General features: G+C 41.9%; 1 protein-coding gene across 1 annotated transcript in view; it reads left to right on the top strand.

Moving 5' to 3' along the window:
* The window catches only part of RPS6KA6 (ribosomal protein S6 kinase A6), an 81,831-nt gene extending 64,567 nt beyond the window's left edge, over positions 1–17,264 (top strand). Inside the window, exons 20-22 of the mRNA XM_054039593.1 lie at positions 2,048–2,165; positions 7,651–7,791; positions 9,906–17,264. Of these exons, the coding sequence (XP_053895568.1) occupies positions 2,048–2,165; positions 7,651–7,791; positions 9,906–10,031 (385 nt within the window). The 3' untranslated portion in view covers positions 10,032–17,264. The remainder of the gene's footprint in view (positions 1–2,047; positions 2,166–7,650; positions 7,792–9,905) is intronic.
* The last annotated feature ends 7,457 nt before the right edge of the window (positions 17,265–24,721 follow it).

Raw genomic sequence — 24,721 nt, 5'->3', positions numbered from 1 at the left:
GACCCTAATGACAATGATAGTGTGTAATTAATATTTTTAAAAAATTGCGAAGTCAGACTCCTATTTAGTCACATGTTCTACCCTAGCTTCAGCATCAGAGATTTTGCAGATCAAGTTTTCATACTGTATTCTGATAACTGCCTCGCAGCTAACAGGCCAGATGAGTTTTGTGTAAGGTTCTAGTGAACCTTCTATAGACAGCTGCTTAGTGTTAAGATTTCATTCCCCAGAATGCTAATTCAAATTCACTTGAATACAAAATCTGAATATATGATGGTGCTGGGTATTTTTGGGATCTTCGGAGTAATATCTCTGAGCTGGAATTTTAGTGACACAAACTTTTAGCAGTAAACATGGAAAAGCTTTTATAGCTGTCATGACATTCCTGGACGAGAATCCAATCCATTTTACTGAAATTTGAGGTACATACTGCTTCTCAGGGTGGCTATCCTATACCAGTGTGTTAAAGGGGCATTGTCTTAATTGTTGTTAGGCCAATTAAAGATGATTTTGCAAGAGTACAGTACTGAAAGTAATAATCCTTAAAGGAGATTCTCCTTATGGCAAGAAATGGTAAATTTTGCTACATGAGTTTCACCGTCTTTTGGTAGTCTGCCCATTATAGCTTTAATGCATGATGGACACTCACTAGTAGTAGCAGCACATGAGTAAAAGGCTGTAGCTGCCATTTAATTCTCTAACCTGTACTTCTCATCCCACTATAACACTTTCAAAAAGTACTTTTCTGGACTAATTATTTGCAGTCTCATTATTTGCAGTCAAAAGATTAATATTTTTGGAACATCTGGAATGTAATTGATTTTTAAGATGTAGAGAAGTAACAAAAACACATAGGTTTCTGCTTTTCAAAGGGGCTTAATTTTGTGCCCTCCCAGGACCTGAAAGACTATTGTTTTAGAAGTGTAAACATTGTGGACTTTGTCATCCATGATAGCAGTTACATAACAAATTTTATAGGTTAATTCTTCAACTTTAAACAAAACTTGTGAAATCATTAACTTTTAAAAGATATTAATATTCAGTATGCACCAGGTACTTGACCATCACTATGCGTATCTTAGAATGTTAGTGTTAATGTTCTATATCCTTATGCTCATAAGTTGGGAAAGGCAAGAGGCTTCAACCATGAAGTTCTCAAAAATGCAGCTCTTTCCGGGTAGCAAACAGTCATACATCTGGGATTAATAAATTATTGAAATCACAGTAAATTACAATTGAAGGGTAGTTGCAAATGTTTGCAAACAGTGTCATGTGCTAATCTAAATAGGCCTGATCTTGTCCAAGTTTTACTCAATGTTTGCTTCTAGACATGGAAGGAACAGGACAATGTAACATTCTTAGGAACTATTCAGGTCTCTTGGATGTGATTTATATTTATTAATTTTAACTCTTCTGAGTGCTCCACAGTTGGATTCATGGTTAGTAAGGGATCTAACTTTACAGACAGAGACTGATTCTTAAAACTTTCTAAAAGGTTCTGAAAACAGCTTTTCTTTAATTTTCAGAAATGAGAGCCTCCCAAACTTGAGTCTTATAAACAGTCCCAGTCACATTTTTTTGTATTTTCTGTCCATGATAAAAGGTATAGACATGTTTATGGACTTCATTCAGATTTATTGGTCACTTCACTGCCGTTCAGTTTAAAAAGTGTGATGACTTTACATGAGGATATTCCCAATCATTTCTATTTGTGAAACATTTCAATTTAATTGATGAACTCTGGAATGGTAAGAATGATAGCCTGCAAGTTGTTAACCTTTAGCTACTATGGATCTTTGGTCTATACCTAGTTTGTTCCACTGGATAAGCCACTGCAATGAATAAAAAGAAAAGTTTTTAAAGATTAAATTTTCATGTATTTTAGTAGATATCTGAAATCACATAATATAGTTGTAACACCACAGTAATACTACTATAAGTATCTAGACAGAATGACACTGCTTTCTGAAGATTTGCTTACGTCATGTTTCTTTATAGATTTCATATACATGTAATCCTTTCTTTACTTGTAATTTTTTTTAAATAGCTATACTCCTTTTGCCAATGGTCCCAATGATACTCCTGAGGAAATCCTGTTACGGATAGGCAGTGGAAAATTCTCTTTAAGTGGAGGCAACTGGGACACTGTTTCAGATGCAGCAAAGGTGTAAATATATTTTATCTTCTATAGTACCATCTAGGGTACAAGCAAATATATGTTAAACTTGATTGGATATCCGACTAATGTAACTTAACTCTTAGCCATTGTATCTTGGTATATTTTTGTCTGTGTGTGCAATCTGTGGTATATATTTTTTTTTTTGATGGTTTCTGATGCTAGGGCTATATCAAGAGCTACATTTTTAACAAGGGAAGAACGTTTTACAGTGCCTCATAGTGCCCCACATGTAAAACTTTAAGTGCTCTGTACAAGAGGTTTGGGATCTGTTCTAAACTTCTCTCTTGCTGGAAGACTTTCGGCAGTCTTTGAAGGACAAAGATGGTGATGTCATATTTCAGGGCTAAAACCTGAGTTTTATTTCCAGCAGAGCCAGCTGACGTGGGATGGATATTGTGTGAGACTACTTAAATCTGGTTCTTGTTGAGTCGTGGCTACCTAATTCTTGCTTGGTACTATTAACATCATACTATCATGGACTCTAAATTCACAGAGTCAGAAGGATGAAAGCTTAATGTTTTATTGTATTAACGTGAACTACAAAACCAAAATGAGAAATGTTAAGCCAAAATTGCTGCACTGAATGCTCTTGCTGACTAGGCTGATTTCAGCAGAGAAATTCGTTTTTTTTTTTACTAACTTTTAAAGTTCACCCCACCCCTACAAAATAATGTTACCTTCTGGTTTACTGAAGGTGTTCCTGAATGTGAATACTAACTACTTATTACTACTAAGTTGTGTTCCATGGTATTTGTGATTGCACAGGACAATGCTTTCTGGGATACAACCAATAAGCTAGAAGCCAAGAGAAGTTTAAAGGAAAAAATGTTTTAAAGGGTTAGTTATAAATGTCTTTGAATTTCCTCATAACCTGTCTAATGAGGACATTAAGCACAAAAATCTGAGTGATTTTAAAATAGCTCCCTAAAATTAACCATCACCAAGCCTGTCAGTTGACTGACATGAGAACTGCAGTTCAGGTTTCAGTCTGACTTGCAAATGTGACTATTCAGATTCTTCTAAGACTTATTTTTTCCAGTTATCAGATGCAGTCTTTCCACCTTTTAATACCCAATGGAAAAACCAGGAGGAAAATACTTCCAGAAAAATTAAAAACGTTGTTTCTTGTATGTCCATAAAGACATATCAAAAGTAGCACAGTTCTTATATGGCAATTCACATTTAACTCAAATGATGTGTTTTTAATTTTTAGGATTTGCTAGACTTCAGAATTTTAACTAGAAAATTAAAATAGAAGCATAAAAAGTTGAAGAAAATTTATAAATACTCCAAGTGGAAAATTTTAAATTTCAGTGAAATATAAAGACATGATAGTGGAGAAAAACTAGAAAAATCTACTCAGATTAATATTCTGGTATGCAACATACCAAGAGCAAAGCAAAATGCAAACGAGAATGATAAGGCTATGACTCAAACCAACAAAATAAGAAAAAAATAGTTGACTGCCATCTATTGATTCTGAGTATTTCAACTCAGTTGCCTCTTACTTGCAATGCTTAGATGTCATCAAGTTTTTGGTTTGGGAGCAAACATTCCACTGCAATTTTTGCATCTCCTGTGATGAATGTTGTGCTAGTCGGTAAAAATCAACTGGAGGAACTAACCTATTTTATCATGACCTAGCTCTGTGAATTGCAAAAGTAATCACACAGTATCAATGGTAAAAATTAGGTTATATTTTAAATCTCTGAGTTTTAATAACCTAATATGGTGCTAATATAATAATTATAAATTTTAACCTGACCCATTAGTAGGTTAATAAACTTTAAAGCTACAAAGGGACCAATATTGATCATCTAATCTTACCCCCTTAACACAGGTATTAGCATTTCACCCATAATTCCCACATCAAGCCCATAGTTTGTGATAGGTTTCAGAGTAGCAGCCGTGTTAGTCTGTATCCGCAAAAAGAACAGGAGTACTTGTGGCACCTTAGAGACTAACAAATTTATTAGAGCATAAGCTTTCTTGGACTACAGCCCACTTCTTCGGATGCATATAGCTTTTTATAGTTTGTGATGTATCTTTTAAAAAGATGTTAAATCTAGATTTAAAGACTGTTCAATTAGTTATCCTCACTTAGTTTTAGCCTCATTTAAAATAAAATGTATTTCTAATCAGAGTTTGTCTAGCTTCAGCCTCCAGTCCATATGGTACTAAGTCAAATGCATTACACAAGTCTAAGTACACCTCTACCCCGATATAATGCGACCCGATATAACACGAATTCGGATATAACGCGGTAAAGCAGTGCTCCCAGGGGATCAAAGCAAGTTCGATATAATGCAATTTCACCTATAATGCAGTAAGATTTTTTTGGGGGGGTCCTGAGGACAGCGTTCTATTGGGGTGGAGGTGTATATTGTGTCAACATGGTTACCTTTCTCAACCCAACTTGTAATTTAACCAGATTGATATCCGATATGTTTGATACTATTTTCCATAAAATATTGTTGACTGGCACTAATATACCATCATGTAATTCTTTAATGACTGCTTCCTGTATCAGCCATTCCTTGATTTCACCAGGATCAGTGTTGGCCTATAGGTACCCAAGCCATTCAGTTTACCCTTTTTAAAGTTTTGCCATTTTTCCAGCCATCTGGAACTCTCCTAGTAATTCAAGACTTGTTAAAAATCAACATCAGTGGTTAAGAGAGATCCTTGGCCAGTTTTTTAATACTCGGGTGTAAATTATATTTAAAAATATTGAACTATAGTAGCTGTTTAACATCCAACTTAGTTTCTGCTGGAAAAGGCAAAAAAAATCATCACTGTGAGATGTGAATGCGTCACCCAGCTTCTTTCCAAAAACCACATAAATATTTACTGAACACTTAGAATCATAGAATATCAGGGTTGGAAGGGACCTCGGGAGGTCATCTACTCCAACCCCCTGATCAAAGCAGGACCAATTCCCAACCACATCATCCCAGCCAAGGCTTTGTCAAGCCGGGCCTTAAAACCCTCCAAGGAAGGAGATTCCACCACCTCCGTAGATAACGCATTTCAGTGCTTCACCACCATCCTAGTGAAATAGTGTTTCCTAATATCTAACCTAGATCTCCCCCACTGCAACTTGAGACCATTGCTCCTTGTTCTATCATCTATCTGCCACCACTGAGAACAGCCGAGCTCCATCCTCTTTGGAACCCCCCTTCAGGTAGTTGAAAGCAGCTATCAAATCCCCCCTCATTCTTCTCTTCTGGAGACTAAACAATCCCAGTTCCCTCAGCCTGTCCTCATAAGTCATGTGCTCCAGACCCCTAATCATTTTTGTTGCCCTCCGCTGGACTCTTTCCAATTTTTCCACATCCTTCTTGTAGTTGGGGCCCAAAACTGGACACAGTGCTCCAGATGAGGCCTCACCAATGTCGAATAAAGGGGAACGATGACGTTCCTCGATCTGCTGGCAATGCCCCTACTTATACAGCCCAAAATGCCGTTAGCCTTCTTGGCAACAAGAGCACACTGTTGACTCATATCCAGGTTCTCATCCACTGTGACCCCTAGGTCCTTTTCTGCAGAACTGCTACCTAGCCATTCGGTCCCTAGTCTGTAGCAGTGCATAGGATTCTTCCGTCCTAAGTGCAGAACTCTGCACTTGTCCTTGTTGAACCTCATCAGGGTTTTTTTGGCCCAATCCTCTAATTTGTCTAGGTCCCTCTGTATCCAATCCCTACCCTCCAGTGTATCTGCCACGCCTCCCAGTTTAGTGTCATTTGCAAACTTGCTGAGAGTGCAGTCCACACCATCCTCCAGATCATTAATAAAGATATTAAACAAAACCGGCCCCAGAACGCCGCTTGAAACTGTCTGCCAACTAGACATGGAGCCACTGATCACTACCCGTTGAGCCCGACGATCTAGCCAGCTTTCTATCCACCTTACAGTCCATTTATCCAGCCCATACTTCTTTAACTTGGCGGCAAGAATACTGTGGGAGATGGTATCAAAAGCTTTGCTAAAGTCAAGGAATAACACATCCCCTGCTTTCCCCTCATCCGCAGAGCCAGTTATCTCATCATAGAAGGCAATTAGGTTAGTCAGGCACGACTTCCCCTTGGTGAATCCATGCTGACTGTTCCTGATCACTTTCCTCGCCTCTAAGTGTTTCATAATTGATTCCTTGAGGACCTGCTCCATGATTTTTCCAGGGACTGAGGTGAGGCTGACTGGCCTGTAGTTCCCCGGATCCTCCTCCTTCCCTTTTTTTAAAGATGGGCACTACATTAGCCTTTTTCCAGTCATCCGGGACCTCCCCCGATCGCCATGAGTTTTCAAAGATGATGGCCAATGGCTCCGCAATCACATCCGCCAACTCCTTTAGCACCCTCGGATGCAGCGCATCCGGCCCCATGGATTTGTGCTCATCCAGTTTTTCTAAATAGTCCTGAACCACTTCTTTCTCCATGGAGGGCTGGTCACCTCCTCCCCATACTGTGCTGCCCAGTCCAGCAGTCTGGGAGCTGACCTTGTTTGTGAAGACAGAGGCAAAAAAAAGCATTGAGTACATTAGCTTTTTCCACATTCTCTGTCACTAGGTTGCCTCCCTCATTCAGTAAGGGGCCCACACTTTCCTTGACTTTCTTCTTGTTGCTAACATACCTGAAGAAACTTCTGTCTCTTTGTTTCACTAGTGACAATTTCCCCATCTCTGTTAGTAATGGACCTATACTATTACTAGGATTTATTTTGTTCTTGATATATTTTTTTAAATGCTTCGTATTGTCCTTACTCCAATTGCTCAGTAATCATTCTTTGTTCTTGCTTTTGTTGATATTCTTCCTTCCATCTACTACTGTCTTAATTAATCTCTCTCCCACCTTCTTTTGACCAACCTTGCAATTGCATATTAACTTAAAATAGCACTTTCCTAATACTCCAATAGGGCAAAACCAAATGTACACTTCTGGTCAGTTTCACCTTTCAAGTTTGTACCTTAAAGTGGAAAAACTTCAGAGGCATATCACTATATTTGAGTTTTAGATTTTGCTGCTGGTAGTCCAGACATAAACTATATAGCGGAAATGAGGAGGAGCATCTGCCACTAGGAAAAAATGGATCCAAGGCAAATGGATTGCTTATTTGTTCTGGGTTAGTGCTAACTATTTCTGCCCTTGTTCTGAAAGATGACTGGATTCATAAGCAAACCGAAATATGAAAAATCATGAACATTCTAATAAGGCTCTATTTAGAATGAATGCTCATTCTCTTAACAGACTTCATAGTACCTATTTAGTGTCACACATTGTATTCAGACATTTGAAATGTCAAGACACAGAATGCCCCACTTCAGCTATTGATTTCCTTGTTTGGTGTGGCTTGTTAGATCCTTCCAGATGAATTAAATGGTTTTTTTTCATGTTGTTAGTAATTAACACTAACTTTCTGGCACTTTATATTTGGATGTAACAACTGTATATGTGTTTTTTATCATTTCAATCTAGGACTTGCTATCCCATATGCTTCATGTAGATCCACATCAGCGATACACGGCAGAGCAAGTATTAAAACACTCGTGGATAGCCTGCAGGGACCAGTTGCCTCATTATCAGCTAAACAGACAAGATGCGCCACATCTAGTTAAGGTAAAACAAAAAGTCCTCCATCTCAATACGTGTGAGCTTAACACTTTTGAAAGAAAAGCAATCTTTTTTTCTGACTCTGCTAATTATCATCTGCCTAAATTCCACTTGCAGTTTCTGCTGGATATAGGATGGCTTTTCACTTCCTGTCCTAAACTGCAGATGTGGCTTTTGGGATTTTTCAATATATTTTTTTTATTACAGAGGATGTTGGCATGGAAATAAGGACCTTGTTGTAAAGGGGTTAATCTATTTTTTACTGTATGTGTTTCACTTGAAGTTGTCCTTTCCATAGTTGCTCTGTTGCCTGAGGGGGTGGTACTTGTTCCCTCCTTCCCCAGTAATGCCAGTGGAGGAGAGCCCTATGGTGGGGGTTAGCAGAGGAAATGAGGAGGAGGGCAGTTGTTCCCAGCTTGCTCCCCTGCCCAGATAAGCCCCTCTGCCCTATTTCTGTGGAATCAGGACTTTGTCGATCACAAGGGAGTATGTGGAGTGAGAAGGGGAGTATCTACTCTGTTTGAAATTTCCCTTTAAATCTTCTTTTGTAGCATCCTTCACTATATGCCCTTACCTTGGTTCATGACTGTTGGTTCCTTTTGGCTCCTCCAGTTGGATTCCAGAATATCCATCGCCACCAAAAACTCCAGTAGTACTAAACAGGGAAGACTGGCCATTTAGCAACTTGTGTTGCTATGAACCCTTCACCCAGTCATCCATTCTATACTGGCTCCTCATTGAATGCAGAGTTCAAAGTCTCTGTCCTTGTATTCAAATCCCCTTCTTGGGGATTGGCCCTTGTTACTTGAGAATCACCTCTGCATCCATTTTCTGCAACTGACCTCCCACTGTGTAGAACAATGAAACTGTTGAAGGTAGTTCATGAGTGCAAAAGATAGAGATTTCTCAGGAGCTGGTCCTAGACTATGGAACTAGCCACTTTCAGAGCTAAATGCTGAACACCTTTCTTAAAATTAGCATTCTCTCTGTCTTCACAATGCACACACTCACTCATAAACGTTCAAACAAAATATTGACGAACTAATCAAGTTTTTTGTCGTAGAGGCTGAGAGACGAGATTGTTGCTGTTCTTTCTATTTTTTTAAATACTAGAGTAATAGGGGCAATACGCGTACCCAGATGGAGAATTTTCTGGAGGTTTGGCTGGTCTCTAAGGCGATGTCTGTACATCAAGCTGGAATTTACACTTCCAGCATGAGGAGACTTACCTGCACTAGCTCTGATCAAGCTAGTTTGCTAAACATAGTGTAGCTGTGGCAGCATGAACACCAAGAAGATCTAGCTACCCTGAATATGTACCTAGCATCTCAGACAGGATCATCTCAGGCTGGCTAGGGCCTCCTGGTGCTCGCAGGGCTCTCCTGGGAACCACAGCGGCAAAAGGAGCAGAATATGCAGCTCCTCTGGCATGGCTGTACTGCCCCCAGCCCTGTCCTCCGGTGGGGCTGCTGTACAAATCCCGGACAGGATTCGGGAGAGCCAGCTGCTTGCAAGGGCTGGGGGCAGTACAGCCACGCCAGAGGAGCTGCTGGCTTCGGGCCGCACAGGAGCCCCACGTTCTACTCCTTTTGCTGCAGCTGTTCTAGAGAGCCCTGCAGTTCAGAATTCTCCAGCGCAGCAGGAGAAGGACAGAGGGCCCCCAAGTAATGTGGGATGGATCATGGGGAGGGGATGGGGAGAGCACGTGAGCCCTGGGCTGGGGGCAGGGAGGGGGGGGGAGGGGTCCCCTTCCTTCCCCCCCCCTTTAGCTGGTACCCCCCTTTGTGTCCCTCCCATGAGTGCAGGGTACTGATAAGAAATTAATTCTACTTGCACCGCTGGCCTCATGAACATAGAGGAAATTTAATGGAAAGTGAAATAAATGTTACTGGGAAGAAGGAACAGACCAAAGGTCTATGAAGAACCCATGCTCAGAAGCCTTGAGGACCCAGGCATAAATATTAATTATCCCTTTATCAATACAAGGTTTTACAAAAGTAATTCTGCCCTAACAAGTTCTCTGTGGCTTTTCCAGGATTCATAAAGAATTAATATTTAACATTCAGTGTTTTCATTCCCAGATAACCTTTACAATCTTTGTGGATTTCATTGTTCTCTAGGGGGCCATGGCTGCCACATATTCTGCACTGAATCACAAGACATTTCAGCCAGTCTTAGAGCCTGTCGCAGCTTCAAGTTTAGCTCAACGACGGAGCATGAAAAAGCTAACTTCAACAGACTTATAGATCTACTGGGGCACCTGAGCCAAACTGGAGCAAAGGAAAATCCAATAAGTGGCTCTATATTTGCCTGACCTGTGATCGAAAGACATATATGGTTTCCTGCTACACTACTTGAATTCTGTAAAAGTCCTTTTTTAAAAGAAAAAAATCCACAGGTTCAGGGGGATTCACACTGTGTTGTTTTACAGGCGATGTCCATGTTTATTTAACTTAAACATCAGGGTACATCACAAAGATCATAAGGTATTTCCGTACACTGTCCTTTCAGAGGTTTGTTGCAAATATTCTTTACATACTGTATAGTTTTGCTGGGTTCATGAAGTGGTTTAGGGGACCATTACCAATAACCAAGTTGTACGTAAAAAGTGTCATAGTGTCAGTCTTTTTACCATCAAACCCACTTGTAAAAAATCCACAAGTTCTTACTTAAATTACTTTGTAATTGGGCACTTACCAATGGACTCCATTCATTTAACTCATTGATGCTAGAGACAAGACTGACCACCTAATTGTGCCAGTGCAAAATGCATTAGTGCTAATATGGGAGTTCCACACTTGCCTGGTGCCCAGAATTAAAAAGGTTTGTGTACAAATATTAAAAAATGGTGTGCATCTGAGACATTGCACGTCATCCATAAAATTAAACCAAACAACTGGATAACAAGTGACCTTGTTTAGGGAATGGGTGTCTCTAATGTCAGTGTGTATTTCTGTCTATAGCAGTGGTGGACCCACGCCGCTTCCTGCAGCTCCCATTGGCTGGAAATGGTGAACCACAGCCACTGGGAGCTGTGGCGGCCGCGCCTGCAGACAGTCAATATAAACCAACTGTTTTGCAGCCCACCAGCGGATTACCCTGACAGGCCTCATGCAGGCCGCAGATTGCCCACCACTGGTCAATAGTCATAAGTTTGGGGAAACACCCCCTGTTTTCAACATAAAAGATCTTACTGTGTTCTGAGCTATGAAAATGATTATAAGTCTTCAAGAGTGAGAGCCTGGATTGGTACTACTTTAGATAGGACATGTGATAGTAGTCCAAGTAGTCCATATGCTTTTAGTTATCTTTATCCTTCTGTAACTTGACTGAATTATGCCTTCCTATCTCATGAGGAACATAGGGACTTCACCACTGCCTTCCATCTTTTGACAGTCTCTTGCTGCAGTCTTAGCTCTTCCCGTATCATTTCGATAACTTTCTATTGTGTGTTTCCATGTCATGCTTGGTCTAGCTTGTTGCCTCTTGCCCTCGGGGTTCCAGTCCAACTCCTGTCTTATGTTACTTGGGTCTTTCCTCCATGTATGTTCTAGTCATCTTCATTTTCGTTCCATAATTTCCTGACCTATCAGTATATTTTGTCGTCCTCCAGAGTTCGATTTCCCCTCTCCTTTCCCCACCAGCCACCTGATATTAAGGATTTGTTTCAGGCAGTTGTTTATGAAAACTTGGAGGTTAGATAGTAAGGTCTTAAGTGTCCAAGTTTCAGTGCCATCTGTTAAGAATGACTTCACAATGTTGTTAAATATTCGAAATTTCATTTGAAGGGCAAGATTTCTGTTTCTTCAGATCAGCTTTAGAGTTATGAAGGCATGTCTGGTTTTTGCTATTTTGACTTTAATGTCTGTCCTACCTGTTGTACTTGATATGTGAAATATTGGACCTATTCTATGTCAGGCCCAGAAAGTGTTGCTGTTTCTTGTTGTGTGTTGATTTTCAACCCTACTAATTGTGCATATGCCCAAAGATAATTTGTTTCAGCTTGCATGCCTCTCTGAGCATAGGATAGCAAGTTGATGTCACCTGCAAAGTCTAGATTTTCTAACTTTTGTGTGAAACTCCATTGTATGCTACTTGATTGTTCTGTGGTCTTTCTCATTACCCAATGTGCTACCAGTAAAAAGATCATGGGTGACATAAGGCATCCTTGTCTGCTGCTGGTAGTAAACTCAAATGGCTTAGCTCACTGTTATGTATTACTGGCAGGTCATATTTTCACAGAAACTCTGTGTGATCATAGATTTCTGAGGGATTCCATAGTGGCATAGCAACTTCCATAAAGCTGTTTTATCCACTGTATCAAAGGCTGTCCATCAGTACCTGGCTATCCCTCTGTACGTGGACTATATTGCAATTCCTTTGGCAATCTTTTCTGTTGAAGAGCAGTATATTCAATGTTAGCTTATCCTGGATTGTTAGGTAAACTGATATTTCATTGTAGCATATTTGGCACATAGTTTATTAGTTTTATTTATTTAAATGTATGTAATTGCTCCTATGTCCCTTGGCACATGTACAAATATTACAAACATGGCCCTATTAAAAACCCTCTCCTTGGCTAACCACAGGTGAAGTCTGGGAAAATAAGCTTTGAAATGTGCCCTTAAAGTAAATAGGTACAGGATTTTGACCAAAGAGGGGGGAGTAGGTTCCACAGTTGTGGACCTCACTGAAAATATCCTGCTGTCCTCTCCCTCTCTGTTTGAATATAGGGGCATTTAGTTAAGTGCCTCAGCTCACCTGAACTACTTTGGTATATCACAGAGAGAGAGTTAGTCTGTAGTACTGCCAGGTCCCAAATGATTTTAGAGTTTTCTAAATCAAAACCAACACTTTGAATTGCACCTAGGAGTGAACTAGAACCTCAGTCAATTCTCAGAGGATGTGATCAAATAAAGCATTTCATGAAACTTTAGACACTACTACACAATTCTTCTAATATAGAAGCGTGATAAACATTTTAAATATTAGGAAAGTATACTTTGCTAAATTTGAACACATTGAGAATCATTATGACCAAAAATTAATTATTGTCCTGACTTGTCTGCTGTCATTGAATTTCTAATCCCGTAACGTTTTTATAGCAGATCATAAAATGTTAATCTGGGGGAAGGAGAGAGACTTCGCATACTGAGATAATACAATGGTGTGAAGGCTTTTGGGGGGATTCTGGAATAACAAAAGTAGCAGTAACTCATCCTTAAAATGTGGAGGTGACTCGCTGCTTTTTTTGTTGTCATTGGGAATACTGTAGATATGTGGCTAGTTACTTTTTATTGCTGTGCAGGAGGTAGGAATTGCCTTACTGAACAATTAAGTGTTTTAAATTGGGATGCTTGTAGTATGGGATTTAATGAAGAACATGTGTACTCTAGTGTGTCATGCCTGCTACTCAATTTCTTGGGTACAATAGGGTGTTGGAAATATTAGGGCCCATTTGTACCTAATTTGAGGTGCCTGTTTGAAATGCTTGAAAAGTAACAAAGAACACAGCTGCCACATGGGAAAAATACTACTTAGAAAGAATTCTGCATCTTGCATGTTCTATGCTTTTTTCATTACTAGAGACCTTTGCGTGCAATTAGGTGTACACCTCTCCATATTCCCACCTAATATTGTAATTTCATTTATAATATTAAAAACTATTTCTATCAAAATTGAGATCACAAAAAATCAGACTCTGGATAGGGAACAAAGAGCAAAAAGCACATTTAAAAACAAAGGTCCATTTGTAATGTAGACTTTAATGTTAAAGTAATAAAAATGCGGGAAAGAGAACATCTGAGATGCTAAGCTTAATTGTTTTCAGTTTTTCCCCCCCTAAAGTGGCAGCTGGTCTTTTTTGGTTTTATTCATGAGTGATTTAGCAGTGTTTGCATTGGTATTTTCACTTAACTTGTTCAGACCCACCGCGCAATAAGCACCTTACAAGTATTGTGCACTAAATCAGTAATAAGCAGGCCAAGATACTTAGCATGTAATGGTATCTTCCTGGAGTGGAGGATAGGAGTTGTAAAGAGGTAAAATGTACAAAGACATGCTGATTGGTGAACATAGAATTTAGAACACTTTCTAAGTCAATCCTGCTGTTTAGATAAGAACATCACTAAGCTCTACTACAAGTGGCATTCCCAGGGCAAAAATAAGGTTTCCCTGGCTGCACCATTGGAGGGGTAATCTTTTCACAAAGACAAACTGTGTAGACAACACCTCTGTTATATTTGACACAAAACATCAGGCCTACGTGGCATGTCTATTTCCACTTTTATTTTGGGAATAAGACACACTTATTGTAACTAGTGCAAACAAAATCCTATCTAGATGCTTAAAATTTCATCATGTCAGTTTTTCAGTATCTGTGGGTATTGCTGGAATCCAAAATAAAGTTTCACCTTCACATTTGCAGAATACCCCCCTACAGTGTTTCATGATACAGTCTTCATTAATGCTCTTTTGGCGGTTGAACTGATTTTTCTCATTTTAAAGGAAAATGCTAGTTTTGCAGAACCCAGTAGTCATGGAATTTAAAAGGTAAGCAACATGAACTCCTCGTGAGTAATCTGTGAATTGTTTGAAGATGAAGATAATTACAATTATTTGAGTCTTTGGTAGGGGCTATTGAAAGGTATAATTTGTGTCATGTAGATATAGCTACCACACAGTCAAAGATAGGGTTGCCAGGTGTCCAGTTTTTGGCCGGAACATCCGCCCCCTCCCACACTCTGAACCTCTCGGGACCCACCCCCCAGCCCAGAGTTCCCTTCTGCATGCCTTATTTCTGTCCCCATCCCAGAGGCTGCACCCCCAGCCGCAGCCCTCACCCCTCCTGCACACCAACCCCCTGCACCAGCCCAGTGAAAATGAGTGAGTGAGGGTGGGAGAGAGCAAGCCTCAGAAAGAGGGGGGGATGGAGTGAACTGGGATGGGACTTGGAGAAGGTTTGGGGTGGGGCGGGGCCTCAGAAGGGGCGAGGCAGGGTGTTCGGTTTTGTGCGATTAGAAAGTTGGCAACCCTAAGACTGTAAACTGGTTAGCATTTTATTGTGGGTACTGACTTAAAAATAAGCTACAATACTGTAGTGAATTTTTTACTTTCATCCTTTATAAAAATAGAATGGAGAACTACTTTATATATAGGGATTTCTGTAGTGCTAATTACCATCCTCCTAATATGATCCAACACGGGCTAATGTTTCAAATATCATTCCCCAGCAAGAAGCCTGCCAAAAGTCATAGTCTCAGTAGTGCAATTGTAATCAAAGCCTTTTTTTCTCAAATACATATTTACGTAGGGCCTGACCAGCTACCACTAAAGTAAGTGGCAAGTCTCCTATTTACTTAAGTTTGAGCTGGAGCAGGTCTGTAATAAAAGGTGTCATACCCTGTGCACTGTGGGATTGTTTCGTTGAAGTACTGGTTATTTGTAAAATGTAAACATCTGTAGTGTACTCCTGGCCCCATTACTCAAAAGTTGTGCAGTGGCCCCAACAGCAGATGTTGCAGAATCAGAAGTATCTAGGGAGCTTCAGTATGGGCAGATTGTCTTAAGCCAACATGTTTTGGCTTTTGTGATCAGTTATTGAATACAGGTTTTAGTTTTTTTTTGTGTTTTCCTTATGCTCAAAAGGAGAACATTCCTTTGGCCACACTAGAAACTTGTGATGTATGTGGTTGTACAAAGGCTGTCCAATTGCTGGTAGCACAGCTATATAGCTTAGATGTCCTGCTTAGTGTGTACTTCCAGAGAACACATCTCAAACATCTCATGGATATGAAAATGAAAGCCAACCCCACACCAGTCAGTTATCTTTAGACTTCCATTTATAGAGCTGAATTATCCTTATCCTTCTCTCTTTAGTTTGAAAAAATTAATTAAAAAAACTTGTACACTCACTGTATATTGTAAGAGTTGAAAAAATTAATTAATTGAAACATCCAATAATTAAAACAGTATTTCTAGCAAATTTTAAGATGTACTTTGACAACCATTCATTGTAGGCATCTGTTCATCAGTGCATTGTAACAGGTTGCTATAACATCAAAGTACTTAATTTCTTTTTCAGATATTACAATTAGAGGAGGGGGGAGCCTGCAAAAGATTGAGATTCAGTTGTATAAATTGTCCAAAAGTGTGGTGATGATCCACATTTAGTCAACAGAATGAGGCTAAAATAGTCATGCAAACAGGGTTTTGTGCACTACTATAACAGTTACGTTTCTTACTCCCAGCCAAAAACTGGAAGCATGCATGTGTTTAAGATAAATGAAAGATTTTTTTTTTAAAGTTAATTTTCAGTGTGTTACCTCCTGTTTGATTCAATTATAGTAAAGTTGCATGGGGGATCCTTTAGTTATATAATATCACAGGAGCAATATATTTGACACAACAGTTGATCCACAATCACTTATTAAAGCATTCATACATGTTACCAAGTGTGTGTGTGTGTGTATAGAAGACAAATGCTGTACTTGGTTATATTACCACACACTTTTGTATTAGCAACTGTTCAATTAAGTGATTTTGGAATACTAGCTGTCCTTCTTTCCAGTGTATTTTTTTAAGAATTGCTCCCAAACGGCAATATTTTCCTGACTGTTGATAAACCTGCATATTTCTTTGTGAATATAAATAATACGGAAGTTAAATTGAGGAAAAGCAGCTGTGTGGCTAAAACTGAATAGTAGAGTAACTAGTCTTTTATTTTTATTTTTTTAAACCTTTTATAATACAAATCCTTGTCTCTTATTGGGTTTTTTCTATGTAAGAAAAACAAATTCTTTCATGAAAAGAACAATTTTGAAAGCTGTATGTAGAGGATCTTTAAACTCTAATTGGCAAGTCCCCTTATTGATAAATATGTTTCAGAAATAATCATTCAAACTCCATTTATAGTAATCAGCAGTAATTACACCTGTTTTTGTTAGGGTACTGAAAAAAATAGCAAGAAGGTATCTCCTTTGCAGGGCAAAGTGTTTCTATAATATGTATGTTGCATTAGGCTTATGAACATTTGCTAACTATTGCATTGTCATAATTTCCCAAGCACTTTGGCATTCTTGCACTGATACTCTGATTATAGCTAAAACTGTTTGGCATGTGACTGGGCATAAATCTCAATATATGAAAGGGCATTAAAGTTAAAACAAAGCGTGCAATTCAATTATATGCTATCTGAGGTACTTCAAAGATGAACTATACAAAAGGTCCCCGTTGTCAGATATTGTAACTATCGTTCCTTCTCTAAACATATTGTGGATTTTGTATCATATTGTATTTATTTCATTTTTTAAAAGATGTTTTCTTTAAAGCTCTGTATATATTGACATTAAAGTTTGCATTGTACTACATTCTTCTCCTTGTAAGGCTGAATCCAGTAGTGCATTATACAGTATGTATTTTTTCTTTTACACTATGCTGCTAAATATTACTCACCTTGAATTACAACATGCCAAAGACGACTTAGAAATTGTATTTATTTTTATTACAAGCATTGTGAATAATTATAGAGGGACAGTTTTAAATAGCTGGGAGTTCCTTGGGTACTAGGGGGAAAAGTGCAAATTTATTCTTTATAACTGACCTAATGTGATCTTGTGTGATTCAGAAACTTTCCGAGCCCATTTTAAACTTTTTTTAAAAAGCAGTGAGCCAACTTTCATAAAATAACCTATACTGTGAATTGCATTATTTATTGAACCTTGCTATATATTTCAAGCATAAGTCAAAAGCCTGTTGTATATTTGTAATCACAGCATAGTGTTTTAGTATGTGTATATTAAACACTTAAAAAACATACCTACACAACAGATATGAGTGAAGTATGAACTTACGGTGGATGATCCACCACTTCACATGATTTTGGTGTTTTAATTGTGGGTTTCCTGGTTGTTCAAGAAATCCTTTTTATACTCTACAGCAGGGGTAGTCAATTATTTTTTGTCCAGGTCCAAATTTCTGGGCCCAGGTATAGTCAACGTCCAGACTCCAGAGAGAATCATTTTAAAAAAAAAAAAACCCTAATAATAAGTAAATAGATTTTGAGGTCCATTCAAAAGTGTCTGGTGGTCCAGATTTGTCCCACAGTCCACCTATTGACTACCCCTGCTCTACAGGAATAACTTTCTCACAAAGGCTTCGATCCTGCAAATACTCATGGACATACTTAACTTCAGGCATGTGAGGAGTCCCGTTGCAACTAGTGGGACCTACTCAAGTGCTGAAAGTTAAATATGGAAATCATTGTTTGCCAGATGAGGGTCTAAAAACTCGAATTACAGTCCATGCCTGTGACTTCAATTTGAGTTTATTTTAAACTGAACTACCAAGGCAAACGCTTTGAAGAATTTGCCTGGCTTGTAGATGAGAGCCGTTATTGCAGTAACAATTACAGTTAAAATATTCACATAATAGTGGATACACTGAATACCACAGTGTAAATTAATATTTCACATCATAAAACAAGAATATTAAATATTTGACTTACGGGCACATGCAGTGTAATTGTAGCCGTGTCAGTTCCAGGATATTAGAGATACAAGGTGGGTGAGGTACTATCTTTTACTGTACCAACTTCTGTTGGTGAGAGTCACACAGAGCTCTTCTTCTGTTCTAGGAAAGGTACTGGGAGCATCATAGCTAAATGCAAGGTGGAGCAGATTGTTTAGCATAAGTAGTTAGCACATTTTGTAAGAGACCATTCAAGGTAGAGTGGCCTGTTACCACCTCTGCAAAAACGGGGTCAGGCTTTTTCTACACTACCACTTTTGTCTATGAGGGGTGTTTTTTTTCACACCCCTGACCAATGTAAGTTTCACCGGCAAAAGTGCTGCTGTGGACAGCACTATCTCAACAGGGGTAGTTTGATTATACTGGCAGGAGAACTCTCTCCTGCCAGCAAAGAGTGGCTACCCAGGAGACCTTACAACGGTACAGCTGTGCCATTGTAAACTCCATAGTGTAGACATAGCCTTAGTGCAGTGGTTTTCAAACTTTTTAGGCTGCATACCCCTTTCCAAATAATGTAGTCTACTGCATACCCCCATCTGAGACAGGCAGAGGCAACATGCATGTATGGGGGGGGGCACATGGGCACGCAGTGATGGAACAATTTGTATAGTGGGGTTGCTGAAAGCCATTGAACAAAACTAAACCCTGTGTATGACGGAAAACCACTTTCACTACGACTTTAATTCGGATTTATCAGCTTTAATTCGAATTAACCCTGTAACCGTCCACACAACGACGCCATTTAATTCGATGTAAAGGGCCCTTTAAATCGATTTCTGTACTCCACCCCAACGAGCGGAGTAGCGCCAAAATCGATTTTAGCAATTCGAATTAGGGTTAGTGTGGCCGCAATTCGATGGTATTGGCCTCCGGGAGCTATCCCACAGTGCATCATTGTGACCGCTCTGGACAGCAATCCGAACTCGGATGCACTGGCCAGGTAGACAGGAAAAGCCCCGCGAACATTTGAACTTCATTTCCTGTTTGCCCAGCATGGAGAGCACAGGTGACCACAGATACCTCATCAGCACAGGTAACCATGCAGGCTGATAATCGAAAAAGAGCACCAGCATGGACCGTGAGGGAGGTACTGGATCTGATCGCTGTATGGGGAGAGGATTCAGTGCTTGCAGAACTTCGTTCTAAAAGACGAAATGCAAAAACTTTTGAAAAAATTTCCAAGGGCATGATGGAGAGAGGCCACAATAGGGACTCTGAGCAGTGCCGCGTGAAGGTCAAGGAGCTCAGACAAGCCTATCAAAAAACAAAGGAGGCAAACGGTCGCTCCGGGTCAGAGCCGCGGACATGCCGCTACTACGCCGAGCTGCATGCAATTCTAGGGGGGGCTGCCACCACTACCCCACCTTTGTTCGTGGATTCTGGGTCGGGGATAGTCTCGACGCCTGAGGATTCTGCCGATGGGGTAGAGGAGGAGGAGGAGGAGGATGAGCTTGCAGAGAGCACACAGCACTCCATTCTCCCCAACAGCCAGGATCTTTTTCTCACCCTGACTGAAGTACCCTCCCAAGCCTCCCAAGCCAGTACCCAAGACTCTGACCCCATGGAAGGGACCTCAGGTGAGTTTACCTTTTAAAATATAAAACTTGTTTTAAAAGCAAACGGTTTTTAATGATTACTTTGCCTGACTTTGCATTCGCGGTCAGTTCAGCTACTGGAAAAGTCTGTAGCTACTGGAAAAGTCTGTTAACGTGTCTGGGGATGGAGCGGAAATCCTCCAGGGACATCTCCATGAAGCTCTCCTGGAGGTACTCCGAAAGCCTTGCCAGAAGGTTTCTGGGCAGTGCATCCTTATTCCCTCCTCCATGGTAGGACACTTGACCACGCCATGCTTGCAGCAAGTAATCTGGTATCATTGCCTGACAAAGCCTAGCAGCGTATGGTCCCGGTGTTTGCTGGCATTCAAGCAACATCCGTTCTTTATCTTGTTGTGTAATCCTCAGGAGAGTGATATCACTCCTGGTAACCTGGTTGAAATACGGGAACTTAATTAAGGGGACAGAGGTGGCCGTTCCTACTGGGCTGTTTGCCTGTGGCGGAAAATAAATCCTTCCCTGCAGTTAGCCAAGCGCAGATGGGAAATTGGCCCTGAAGTTTTCCGCGTTTGGCTAGCAGGGTTCTTCCCTGTTACCAGCCACGCGGTGGGGGGAGGGTACCGTGATCATCCCAGAGAATTCATGGCGAGGGGGGGGGTCGGCGGCGGGGGGGGGGGGTAGTTTGGTGCCTGCAGGGATCTTCCCTGATACCAGCCATGCGGTGGGGGGAGGGGTACCGTGATCATCCCAGAGAATTCATGGCGGGGGGGGGGTTAGTTTGTTTTCTGGTGCTGCTGAATGTTAACAGAAAAACCGCAGCACTCTACTTGCCTGAAGGGGCCCAGACAAGCCCCCCCACACTGCCCCCCCCCCAACTGGCTGAGATTGGCCAGGCTTCTGCAGCACTCTACAGGCTATGCTTGGTATGTGGGAAAGGAGGGTGCAGAAGCTGTAAAACAATGGCTTACCATGGCCGCATGCAAGCCGAATTCTGTTGCCCAGACCTGTGATCTCTAGCAGCAAAGCCACAAGCACTCAGCATTAAGAGGCAAAATGCGACCTTGCACAGAAATCACATGTGCTATGTAATGTGAACAGTGTTGGTCACCGTGAAAGAGTATAAGCATTGTTCTGCAAAATGTAGCTTTTAAAACAATTCTCTTTTTTCCCCTCCCTACAGCAGCTGCAAATTCCTCAAGCCTCCCTCCTCCATCCCGAAGGTTATCACAGATAAGGCGTCGTAAGAAGAAGACGCGGGAGGACATGTTTTCTGAAATTATGCAATCCAGCAGGAGTGACAGAGCTCATCTGAATGAGTGGAAGGAAACAGTTTCAAAGTATAGGAAAGAAGTCAGTGAACGTGAGGAGAGGAGGGACCAACGTGAGGAGAGGAGGGACCAACGTGAGGAGAGGAGAGACGATCGAGATGAGAGATGGCGGCAGGAAGACCAGAGGATGAAGGATGCAACGCTGGGGCTGCTCCGGCGTCTGGTGGAGGTTCAGGAACGGCTGCTGGAAAACAGACTGCCGCTTCAGCCCCTGTTCCACCCTCCCCCCTCCCCATGTTCCGTATCCTCCTCACCCAGACGTGTAAGAACGCGGGGGGGGAGGCTCCGTACACCTTCCCATTCCACCCCAGTAGACAGCCCAAGCAAAAGGCTGTCATTTTTTTAACCTTTTCTTTGTGGCTTTTTCCTTCCCAGCAATCCTCCTCCCAAATACCACCCGGGTTCCCTCCCTCTTTTTCTAATCTATTAATAAAGAATAAATGATTTTTAAATGATAGTGACTTTATTTGGTTTGAAAGAAAGCTGGGGGAAGGGGCAGGGTGGGTTCCTTACAGAAAATCAGTCAGTAAAGGGGGAGGGTTTTCATGAAGGAGAAACAAACAGATATTTCACACGGTAGCCTGGCCAGCCATGAAACTGGTTTTCAAAGCTTCTCTGATGCACAGCGCTTCATGGTGTGATCTTCTAATCGCCCTGGTGTCTGGCTGCGCGTAATCAGCAGCCAGGCGATTTGCCTCAGCCTCCCACCCCGCCATAAAGGTCTCCCCCTTACTTTCACAGAGATTGTGGAGCACACAGCAAGCAGAAATAACAATGGGGAGATTTCTTTGGCTGAGGTCAGAGCGAGTCAATAATGAACGCCAGCGACCTTTTAAACGGCCAAATGCACATTCTACCACCATTCTGCACTTGCTTAGCCTGTAGTTAAACAGCTCCTGACTCCTGTCCAGGCTGCCTGTGTATGGCTTCATAAGCCATGGCATTAAGGGGTAGGCTGGGTCCCCAAGAATAACTATGGGCATTTCAACATCCCCAACGGTTATTTTCTGGTCCGGAAAGTAAGTCCCTTGCTGCAGCCCTTTAAACAGAGTAGTGTTCCTGAAGACGCGAGCGTCATGAACCCTTCCCGCCCAGCCCGCGTTGATGTTGGTGAAACGTCCCTTGTGATCCACAAGTGCTTGCAGCACCATTGAAAAGTACCCCTTGCGGTTTATGTACTCGGTGGCTTGGTGCTCCGGTGCCAAGATAGGGATATGGGTTCCGTCTATTGCCCCACCACAGTTAGGGAATCCCATTGCAGCAAAACCATCCACTATAGCCTGCACATTTCCCAGAGTCACTAACTTTCGTAGCAGCACCTGAGTGATTGCTTTGGCTACTTGCATCACAGCAGCCCCCACCGTAGATTTGCCCACTCCAAATTGATTCCCGACTGACCGGTAGCTGTCTGGCGTTGCAAGCTTCCACAGGGCTATCGCCACGCGCTTCTCAACTGTGAGGGCTGCTCTCATCTTGGTATTCTGGCATTTCAGGGCAGGGGAAAGCAAGTCACAAAGTTCCATGAAAGTGCCCTTACGCATGCGAAAGTTCCGCAGCCACTGGGAATCGTCCCAGACCTGCAACACTATGCGGTCCCACCAGTCTGTGCTTGTTTCCCTTGCCCAGAATCGGCGTTCCATGGATAGAATCTGCCCCATTAACAACATGATCTCCAAAGCACCGGGGCCTGTGGTTTCACTGAATTCTGTGTCCGTGTCCGTGTCCATGTCCTCATCATGCTTGTCGCTGCGCTGCCGCCGCCGCTGCCTCCTCGCCTCGTTTTTCTGGTCCTGGCTGAGCATAAACTCCACAAGAACGCGCGAGGTGTTTGCAATATTCATGAGTGCTGTCTTGACCTCAGCGGGCTCCATGCTTGCCGTGGTATGGAGTCTGCAGTGTTCACCCACCCAGGAAAAAAGGCGCGAAAATGGTTGTCTGCCGTCCGTTGCTTTCATGCAGGGAGGGAGGGAGGGAGGGAGTGAGGCTGTACCCAGAACCACCTGCGACGATGTTTTTTGTCCCATCAGGCACTGGGATCTTAACCCACAATCCCAATGGGCGCAGGAGACTGCGGGAACTATGGGATAGCTATGGAATTGCTACCCACAGTGCAACGGTGCAGAAATCGACGCTAGCCCCGGTACTTGGACGCACACCACCGAATTACTGTGCTAGTGTGGCCGCACTCATTTCGACTTTATACAACCTGTTTCTCAAATCCGAATTATCTAAATTCGGATTAATCCCGTAGTGTAGACATACCTAAGTCAGGGAGTGCTGCCACACCCCTAGCACCCTTGGGGTCATGGGCCCCCAGATTTCTGCCTTCCATTTAGCAACAGCCTCTAGAGGTTTTCAAACGGGGGTGTGCCCCTTAGGAGGCCATGGAGGAAGATCAGGGAGTGAGCAGTGACGCCAGATGGTTCGGGTCAGCCCTGAATGGCGAGGCTCAGGCCAGCCCTGTGCAGTGAAGCTTGTGGAGGGAGTGTTACCTCTATTCCCTGACTCACCTTAGTGGGCCACCCAGCCTGTGTGGGGCTCGGGGGCAAGGGTGTCACCCAGACTGGTCCCATTTACTTTTTAAAATATTCAAAAAACCCATGAATGCTAACATACATAGCATGCTTTTGCAGTACAAAATTTCTGTCCCTTTTTGACAGCTGTGACACCTTTTGGCAACTAAATCTTCATCAGTTTGATGTTATATCAGTGATTTATTATGGGATGCAACAATAGCCATTTCAGATTATTTTAGTGTCTCTAGCACAATTGTGATTGCCCTGCAGGTCAATGTGTCGGAGTGACTGCTACCACACCGTCTTCCAGATATCCATTGATTGGAAAGAGGAGAGATGTATCTTCCCATTCCCTCCAGCACATAGCACGAAGTGATGACAGGTAATGTACATATCCTGCCAAAGTGCCTACAGGGCTGCCAGTCCACTGCCCTGAAGAGCTTTCCAGTACTCCTGGGATTGGGATTTCTGAGAATTTCATCATGTCCATGAATTTAATGGTTTTGGATTGCAATGGTATTCCCTGGCACCTCGTTCTCCAGGCTTAGCAAAGCATTTCTTCAGTCACTGGCAAGAAAGGAAATGGCATAACCAATGCTGAGGGATAAAGATGCTGCTCCCAGACTATGCTCTTGGTTGCAATAAAACTGATTCTTTCGTGTCCCCGGATTTTTATATTACCACTAAGGGCTCAACTTAAGTCTGCTTTCACTGACCTTGTTCACCAGCTCTGAGCCAGGTTGCCCAGCCACACGAGCAAGGCACTGCAGGCACAGCTCTCCTGTTCTTGGTTGATCTCTGAGGGCACGTCTACATTACCTGCTGGATTGATGAGCCGGGGTCTAGTCTAGACGCAATAAATCAACCCCCGAGCATTCTCCCGTCGACTCCGGTACTCCACCTGGGCGAGAGGTGCTGGCGGAGTCGACGGGAGAGCGTCAGCCGTCGACTTACCGCAGTGAGGACACCGTGGGAAGTAGAAGTACGTCGACTTCAGCTACAGTATTCACGT

Source organism: Malaclemys terrapin, chromosome 9 (genome assembly GCF_027887155.1).
Source record: "Malaclemys terrapin pileata isolate rMalTer1 chromosome 9, rMalTer1.hap1, whole genome shotgun sequence".
NCBI classification, from domain to species: domain Eukaryota; kingdom Metazoa; phylum Chordata; order Testudines; family Emydidae; genus Malaclemys; species Malaclemys terrapin.
The sequence above is the reverse complement of the archived record's forward strand: the minus strand, read 5'-3'. Positions and strand labels throughout refer to the sequence as shown.